Source organism: Arabidopsis thaliana, chromosome 2, assembly GCF_000001735.4.
Source record: "Arabidopsis thaliana chromosome 2, partial sequence".
Lineage (NCBI taxonomy): Eukaryota > Viridiplantae > Streptophyta > Magnoliopsida > Brassicales > Brassicaceae > Arabidopsis > Arabidopsis thaliana.
In genome coordinates this window covers 5,768,388-5,777,801 of record NC_003071.7, presented here as the reverse complement: position 1 = coordinate 5,777,801, position 9,414 = coordinate 5,768,388, and the positions used below count along the sequence as shown (strand labels likewise).

The following is a 9,414-nucleotide window of genomic DNA, read 5'->3' as shown; positions in this document are numbered from 1 at the left end:
AAAACCCAGATCTAAGAGAGAGGTTATCACTTGAAAACCGAACCAGATAACACAAGAATTTTAGGGGGTCGAGAGTTATTTCCTTCCGCCTCAAAACGCCGTCTCTCATCTTCATATATGAACGAAAGAAGACGACTGTTCGTTAACTGGAAAGAAGAAAATATTAATAAAAAAAAAACACAACTCCCGAAAACAATATCGCAATAAAATCTACTCCTACAACATGCAATAATATAGCCTACACTCTACAACTAGTAAATCTATAACATAGGGGTACATGCGTAAAAATAAAGTTAACAGTGTTGGGGCAACAGTACATTTTGATGAGACTAATTATCCAGTCTTCTGAGCATATACAGTGATATTATCCTTCAAAAAATTTGATGCAAAGTGGCAAAATCAACAATAATCCCTATATAGAACCTCCATCACAAATTATTATCAATCTAAGCTTTGACAATTTTTTGGTACTTCAAAATAGGAGAGTAAGTTATTATTTTGTTGGATATTTTCTACTTTGAAACCAAAGAATGTGTCAAAACTCAAAAGTAAGTGCATCATTCAAATTTCAAATAAAGAAAAAAGATGGAGAGGGAGAAAAGTGCATGAATTGTTTTATTTATAGGATTGTAAAAGGAGATCGTTGCACCTTTTGCCAACTTTGCATTCATTTTAATGGCACTCTCTCCACTCTTGCCCATCATTGCAACTCGTTGTTTACAGTTCATTGTTACATACAATTTATTTTTATTTTCTGACAATACACTTTTTGATTTAAAGTCACTTATGTTACAAAACTATGTTAGATATGAAAAATTTGTTAATAAACTAGCCAATAGACATAATCAAAAAAACAAAAAAAAACTAGCCACAATCTCTCTTTTACTTATGGTTTGCCATTTTTGTATCTTCTTATACCAAACTCTACACTACAATATAGACCTACACACTACAAAAATGTGAAAATGAACCTAAATATACTAAATATGAACCTATACTACAAAAAAATTAATTTATCACATGCAATCAAAATAACGTAAATAATACTAACTAGATAAGAATCCGCACTATGTGCGGGATAAAACGACTGAAATAAATTATTATGTAAAATTATTGGGATCTAATATTTGTTTGTATACAACAAAATATGTAATTAATGTTTTTATTTTATTTTAATTTACGTTTATTTTGTATATTCTTATGATGTTATCTTACCATTTAACACATTAATATTAGATGTTAGTTTAACATTTCAGTTTTCCCTTGACAAAAATTTGAAATTTCAGTTTATTCTCAAATATAAATAATTTTGTTCATAGAAATATTCTACCAATCTGGAAGAACGACCGATTTTAGACAAATATAATTTATTCCATAAAGCATTTTACACACTGAGAAAGTAATGATTCATGTCTTCTCTTTCGGCGAAAAATATAAAAAAATAAACAATAATAATATATGAAAAAGGCAATTCCATTTATTTAGCATGCTAGAGAGCACCAAAAGAGACTCATCATTCACAATGGCATATGCAACTATTCTCATGATCTTCTCGGTGGTGGCACTAATGTCCGGCGAGAGAGCTCATGCAGCAGTGGACTGCTCATCGTTGATACTAAACATGGCTGATTGTTTGTCGTTTGTGACTAGTGGTAGTACAGTTGTCAAGCCGGAAGGAACATGTTGTTCAGGGCTTAAGACTGTGGTTAGGACAGGACCAGAATGTCTATGTGAGGCTTTCAAGAACAGTGGTTCTCTTGGTTTAACTCTTGATCTTTCTAAAGCTGCTTCTCTTCCTTCTGTTTGTAAAGTTGCTGCTCCTCCTTCTGCTCGTTGTGGCCGTAAGTTTCTTTATCAGAAATTTCATATTGGTTTTATATATTTGTTCACTTTGTTGAATCAGCTTTTGAAATTGTTGTGTTGCAGTTTCTGTCTCTGGAGATCCTCCTGCTACTGCCCCTGGTATGTGTTATTTCATACTTAAGTCAAGAGACTAGATTTTTCGATTTTGGTGAATTTATGAATTAAGTAGAGATTTTTTATTGTTTAGTTTGAGAATTTTGATTTGATCCTTTTTGGTTTGGTTTTAGATTAACAAATTATAATTAAATAGTAAGTATTATTTATATTTATATTTTCTGTCTATGTAATTAAATCAATAACTATTGTTGAATTCCGGTTTTTCAATTAGGTTTGGTTAAATGGCATAAAATCTGGCTATACAATCTATTCAAAGATATGTTTGAATCTTATTCTAGCTATTAAAAACATAAAATTTTAACTGATAAATTTCAATTAAATTTTTATATTTTTTATATACATAGAAACAATTTTTTCTTTTAAAAAAGAGTATTTATAATAAATGACTATAGATTTGAAAAGAATGTACAAACTAACCTTGAGTCACAGTATCTTGTCGGAAATATGTTGGAGAACACGTGTAATTACGTAAATGTCCTTTGTAACATGTTATTTTTTCGAAATACATGCGATAACATAATATCCTCTTTTTATCTTGTTATTTTCTCTTATTACATAGTATTTATAAAAAGCACATGGTATTTTTTGGAAAAAACATTCTATTCAGTTTAATATCTCTTTTTATCATGATATTTTGTAGTAATACACGTTTTTTATTAAGATCACACGTGATTTCTTTAAAAATAAATTCTTATTTTTTAGTAATACATGGTTTTTATTAAAATCACATATAATTTTTTTTTTTAAGATTCTGTTCATGTAAAAGAATTTCATAATAATGTTTTTTCTTAAAAATTCATAACGTTTTTTGAAATAGCATGTTTTAAAACTAAATATAACATGTAAAATTTTTAATGTTACATGCTATTTTGAAAAATTACACGGATGTGTTTCGTTTACTGTTCATCTTACAACAAATGAAGGGTAGCTTTGTTATTTCCTTTCTTCCGACAACGTGGGTCCATGGTTATTTTGTAACAAAAAACTTTCTCTCTGCTAGTTTCTTAATTTGTATGTTTTATTTGATTATCTACTAATATTACCCTTTAAAAAATTGCATTACCTTTTTTTGGGAAAAATGTCAAACAAATGCGGGAACTTTCAAATTTGAGACGAAAAAGTCATGAATTTTTGAAATATCATTTAAATCATAAGTTTTGTTTGACTTTTGGATGAAATAATCAAGTTTCGTTGATTTGATCATTTTTGGGCATGTTGTTAAGTTTCCGTTAACAAAGTTAAATTTCCATTAAAAGTCTCTGTTAAATCGAAACGACGTAGTTTTGAAAGCTTTATGCAAGATTGTGCTTTGTCTTAACAAATAATATATATAAAGAAGTTTAATGATTTAGCATTTTGGGTATGTTAACAGGTTTATCTCCTACGGCCGGAGCAGGAGCACCCGCGTTGTCCAGTGGTGCAAATGCGGCAACTCCAGTTTCGTCCCCGAGGAGTTCCGATGCGTCCTTGCTCTCTGTATCTTTTGCATTTGTCATCTTCATGGCACTCATTTCTTCTTTCTATTGAGTCTTAAAATTTAATTGCTTCTTGTTGAGTTATTTTTGTTTGCTATGTAGCTGAAGAGTTTGGTGTTACTGATCATATTTACCTTTCATGTGTCAATTTTAATGAGAAATCTCCTTTTAGTTAACCTGAATCCATTCTCACACATTCTCACATTTGTAAAAAAATTGCATTAAGTAAACGAATTGATGATAGCTAACGTAGGAGTGCCTATTCATTGTTGAGATCTATCTTTGGAATCAACTAGAGAGCAACACTCACCACCAGAAATAACAAGCGATGGCTCCTAACTTCGACCTTGATATGTGACTGGATACCTAGCTAGTGCTAATGAAGAAAAAAAGTGTATGAATTAAATATTGTCTCCTAATTTACAAGAATTTCTTATTATCACCACTTATTTAGATTAGACCAATTGTTTAGCGTTATTGCTTACATTAAATTTTTGGACATGATTTTGAAGTTGGTAGGCTCGACTTTGTGTTAGTCCAAATAACTTAAAACTATTAGGCCGCATGTTAAATGAGTTCTTACTTCAAAAAGAATAATCATATTACGCGATATAATGTGGTAAGGTCATGCTCAAAAAAGTACTAGTCAGTGCCCGGTGGACATGGCGAGCTATTCATGCTCTGAAAGGTCTTGAAACAGTCTTAAGTCTTCAAACTTAGAAACTATCTTATAAACTTACTCAAGTGTGAGGTTTATAAATTTGAAACTAACTATGTGGCTTTCAAACATTTCAAGAATATATAAGACTAAACCAAATGCTCAATGTCTATTGGAAATATAAACAAATAAACATAATGTTGAAGGAGTTCTTGGGCTCTAAAGCATGTATGAATTACGAGTTGACGACACATGTGATTATCTTGTCAACGAGTTGTCAAATTAAAAGAAAACAAAAAAGTAAGTGTTCGTGCCCCACGGTGGGCGCTTTGGTACTTGTTTTTAAACCAAAAAAATGAAAAACAAATGTAGGTGAAAACACTCAAGAGTACTGCTTCATACAAACTCAATTATCCGACCTAATTAAGTTATAGTCACTACAAGAAAATACAAGATTTGCGTGCAAGATTTGCGTGCTGTTTGCGATAATTTTGTTTTCCTCGCAAAACCCCTGCAATTTATGAGGCGGATTATCCCTTGCAAGTTTTGCGAGGGAATTGTAATGTTTTTCTTTTTGTGAGGCGCAATTTGGGAGGAAGTCTTATGTGTTGCAAATTTCTTGCAATTGACGTTTTGCAAGGAATTCCCTAGAAATTTTTCCCTCGCAAATTGCGTGTTTTCTTATAGTGCGTACTCACACTACCTTGTATATTAGCTCGACACACATGGACTTGAATGAAGAGACAGGAGAAGGGTGGTTCATATGGGGTGGTGGAAACTACGCATTTAAGTTAACTATTCACAATAATTAAAATCTTATGTGCGTTTCATAGTTTAAATAATTATAAAAAATAATTTTTGAACCATTTACGGTCCAAAAATGTAAAGGTAATTGTTGTTTAGCATGTGATCCGATCCACGTTATGCAGCATATATGCAGTGGCTCAAGTGTGTTAAATGCAGATATTAAAATGTTATTTTAAAAAAAAAATTGGAAAACTATAAAATACATATGGTACTTTTCTTTTGTAAAGATGTTTTTATGCAATTAATTTCAAAATAAATTATATGGTACTGAAAATTGACAAATAAATTAACACTCTTGAACCCTATTGAAAATCAACTCATTCATTTTTTTATCCAAGAAGTCAACTGAATGTATCCCACGCGCATAGACAAAAGAGAAACTGTGGTTTGTTTGTAACTATTTTGAATTTTAGACCCATTTGTAATGTTTATTTGTCCCTTGCCCTCAACAAAGAACCCTATTGTCTCTTTGCTAAACAATTACCTAGTTTTGTCTCAAAGCTGAACAACCCTATATATAATTCTTCTCTTCACCAGAACGTGATGCGATTTATGAATGACTAAATATAATATTTATAAATTAAAATCTCCTTCACTTTTCGAACACAAAACTATTACGATTATGAAAAACACTACCATGGTCCATGGTCTCGTAGCTTTTATTATTTCAATAATATACATTATGGTACAAGAGGTGGAAGAAATTATTCAAGACGATGCACATAACACGAGATGTATTTATCCTAATTGGTATTAGAAGTGGAAGAGAGATAAGTAAAATGTTTGGTTCGTGTGTTAAAGAAATTCTGCAACCTCTTTGATGCTTCAACAATGTGATCTCTGCGTCCAAACCCACTAATCCTCAAATACTCTTCTCCACCGGGTCCAAAACCTGAGCCTGGTACTGTTATTATATGAGTGTTTTCAAGAATCTCATTAAAAACGTCCCACGATTTTGATCCCTTAAAGTGAACCCACAAGTATGGAGCATTTACACCACCATAAACCTTGAGGCCAAGCGAGACTAGAGTGTCCATCAGTATCTTCCTGTTCTCTTTGTAGTAGTTGTTCACCGACCGTATCTCCTGTCATGTATTAAGCCAAGTGAAATGTGATAAGAACATATTCCATACTAGAGTTTTAACCAAGCCCAATAAAATCCATATGTAGAACACACCCAAAAACTGGCTTATTAGTGAAAGTACACATGTAACTTTATAAGGAATTAGTTAGTACCATTTCTAACCAATGTGGGATATTTATCATACTGTAATCAAACGGTATAAATTATTGTTACCTTAAGGCCACCAGAAGAAAGGCATGCCAATCCACCAGCCTGAGCAATATTTGAAGCTCCGTTGAAGGAAGTGGTCACAATACGATGGAAATCGTTGATAATGGGAAAACCATTAGAGTACAAGAGCTCATCAGGGATGATAGACCAACCAAGCCGAACACCGGTGAAACCCGCAAACTTAGAGAATGATGAAACTTCAATCGCGACCTAGCAAAGAAGTAATATGATTAGTGAATGCAAAAGAACCACAAGGAATATGTATGAATATGTAAACTACTATCACCTCTCTAGCACCAGGAATTTCATATATAGAACGTGGACTACCATCTTCGATAAAAGCAGCATATGCGGAGTCAAATATAATAATGGACCCATTGGTCTTTGCAAAATCAACTAGTTGATGTAGTTGTTTTCTGGATGCAACATAACCAGTAGGGTTATTAGGAGAACAAAAGAAGATGACATCGGTCCTTGGGGTCATAGCCAGATCAGGGAAGAAACTATTGTTAGGCCCACATGGCATGTAAACAACATTTTGGTACTTCTTGGTTTTTTCATGGAAATGACCAGTCTGACCGATTATCACACTTGAATCTATGTAAGCCTAAATTCACAACAAAAAGCAACATAAGAAGAAGAAAATAAAAAACCAACTTCTCATCAAACAGTGAGGACGTAAACATAAAACATTACCGGGAAGGTAGGATCTTGCACAGCAATTGTGACGTTGGAGCCTAAGAGTAGCTGAAAGATTTGACACTCGAATCAGCATAACAACAATACAAATACTTGATTTTTACACGCAAATCTCTATATGCATACCTGAAGACGAGAAATATCACTTTGTGCACCATCTGATACAAAAACTTCATTGCTTTTTACGTGCAAATCTCTATAAAACGTTTCAGCAATAGCTTTTCGCAGGGTCTAAGAAAGGAAAAATAGATGTTAGTACAAAGGAATTAACTCACTAAGACTTTAAATCCTTCTTAAGGTTTATAAACATATAGATGAGATGTGAAATCTAAAAAAAAAAATGAATTTAGAGTTTAGGGTTTAGGTCGGATGAATAAAAATAAATTAAACTGAAACAACTTTTGTCAAAGCAAAATGAAAAGAGGACCATAATTACCTTATTTCCTTGTTCCAACCCATACCCTCTATATCCTTCTACGGTCGATAGGCCATGTGCGAACTGAATAATCAAAGTTCAAGACACATGTTACTAATTAATGACTACTAAGGATTATTTCTTGTCTTCCAAAAAAAAATTTAGAAAATTCTCTTTGACATATTTTTTCCTTGTTTAATTAGTAACTTAATTACCAAGTGATAGTTTCATTCTAAAAGAAAAATTCACTACCTTCACATATATAAGAAAATACCGGAAAAGCACTATACATTAATCAAAGTAGTTAACACAACCAAAGTATATGAAAGTCAGATAAACATGCACTATAAAGACACAATGGACAATAACAAAAACATAGATATATGAGAAAGAAACACATGTCTTCCCTTGATGCACCAGAGCAATTATAAAAACTATAATTGAACTAGAGATATTACTTACTAAAATAATAATATATATACATAATGAACCATAGTATACAAATTGACAAAGGATTAACATGATTTTTTTGGTTATCCACCGAAAAAGAAAATACTCGAGAAGCTTTCATATCATCCAATTATAACATACGTAACAGATGCTCATACACAAACGACCAACCGAGCTGTTAGCTAGAGACAAAAAAAGAAGGTCGACACATGCGTCGACGACCATAAAATAAATTTTCAAAAAAATAATTAATTTGCATGAAAACAAAAACGATGACAATATCGAAAATTTCAAAAAAAAAAACAAGAAAGAGAACGACTTCTGACTTTTGAGATAGTCCAGTCACGAAGACGATTTTTATGAGTTGACCAGTTTTAAGTATTGATGTAAGAAAGTCGGACTATGTATAACTAATCCAAAACGGTCGATTTCTGATTTCAAACAGAGTTTGACTATGTTTAAGTGGGTCTTGTGGTTTAGGATAAAACTCAGACCAGACTGGTTACTGACCGGCGGCTGGTCTGATTTGGGGGAGTAAATCACTGATATTACTATGCAACTAGGGCAATACGATCACTCACAAAATTTTCTATCATGCAGAAAAATCTCAAAGATATTCAAGGCATTAGTTGAATCACACAAATACTTTTCAGATTTAGATTTTTCCACGAGTTTTAGAGAAGAAGAAATACTCTATCCGGGACAAAAACAACATTTTAGACCCTTTAGTAAGAAATTATAGACCACAAAATTTCCTACGAAATTCCTACTAATTTTGATTTTTTACGATGCATTTGCTATGACCAAATATCGTACTGTTTCCTATCATTTTTTTACGATATTTGTTGTAGAAAATCTGGTATTTTCTTATAGATTCCGATCCATATGTTTTAGCTAGGGTTTAACGCAAAAATATTTAAAGAACTAAAAAAAAAAAAAAGATTCATACGTTAGACATATGTGAGGTTATTTGCTCTGGAATAGGCTCTGTTGTATCACCAGTCCCAAGGCTTATCAATTGTACATTTGGATGCTTTTCAATGTGCTCAAGTTCACGTCTGTTGATCTATTTACACGAAAACAAACTGTCAATTAAAACCAAATAATGGAATATATATATATAAAGCAATAAAGATGAGATCAGGTTATGAACTTACTTCAGGAAACAAATAATTGTTCTTTAGTTTCTCCAAATTCACGTTCCGAACAAGTTTTGTGCTGCCACCTGAGGAAGCAAGCATAATTAGGACAAGAGACTTATGATAACCAACTATAAAACTATATTCTGTTCATAGTTTTGAGAGTCAAGATGAGAAAAATTTACCAAGTTTCTTCATCTCGAAGTCCAAACTGTAGAAGAAAGAGTGAAGTTAAGTGTATCAAGAAGCCGATTATAAGAGAAAGACTTCTTAATAGCGTAAAATATTTGAATCCATGTCTTGCATTATAATTGTAAACAAGTACCTAGCCTTGGGAATTTTTGATGGAGAAGAGCATAAAGGTGAGGCCGAACTAAAGAACATTAGACTGACCATTCTTTACTTGCAAGTTATGACGGCTTCAAAAAGATATGTAGACAATAATGATACAATCTGATCTGATATGTGCGTATATTTATACTCCAAGTAAGTACCAA

General features: G+C 32.2%; 2 protein-coding genes across 4 annotated transcripts; one reads left to right on the top strand and one right to left on the bottom strand.

Moving 5' to 3' along the window:
* Window positions 1–1,459: 1,459 nt before the first annotated feature.
* On the top strand, window positions 1,460–3,713 carry XYP2 (Bifunctional inhibitor/lipid-transfer protein/seed storage 2S albumin superfamily protein). Of its 3 annotated transcripts, none has more exons than NM_001335402.1 (3): window positions 1,460–1,841; window positions 1,927–1,962; window positions 3,353–3,687. In NM_001335402.1, the coding sequence occupies exons 1-3, from the start codon at window positions 1,487–1,489 to the stop codon at window positions 3,505–3,507; spliced, it is 546 nt and encodes a 181-aa protein (NP_001324141.1). In that variant the 5' UTR covers window positions 1,460–1,486; the 3' UTR covers window positions 3,508–3,687. The 3 variants fall into 3 exon arrangements, with proteins under 3 accessions (NP_001324141.1, NP_179002.1, NP_973450.1); NM_126958.4 differs by having other exon boundaries at window positions 1,500–1,841; window positions 3,353–3,713; NM_201721.2 differs by lacking the exon at window positions 3,353–3,687 and having other exon boundaries at window positions 1,513–1,841; window positions 1,927–2,682.
* Window positions 3,714–5,535: 1,822 nt separating this feature from the next.
* On the bottom strand, window positions 5,536–9,385 carry ALD1 (AGD2-like defense response protein 1). Its single transcript, NM_126957.2, has 10 exons — window positions 9,243–9,385; window positions 9,103–9,128; window positions 8,936–9,003; window positions 8,728–8,844; window positions 7,350–7,412; window positions 7,040–7,144; window positions 6,911–6,961; window positions 6,501–6,821; window positions 6,218–6,424; window positions 5,536–6,005 (listed from the first exon to the last, which is right to left on the bottom strand). Exons 1-10 carry the CDS (start codon window positions 9,311–9,313, stop codon window positions 5,664–5,666), a joined length of 1,371 nt encoding a protein of 456 aa, NP_565359.1. The 5' UTR covers window positions 9,314–9,385; the 3' UTR covers window positions 5,536–5,663.
* Window positions 9,386–9,414: the final 29 nt, after the last annotated feature.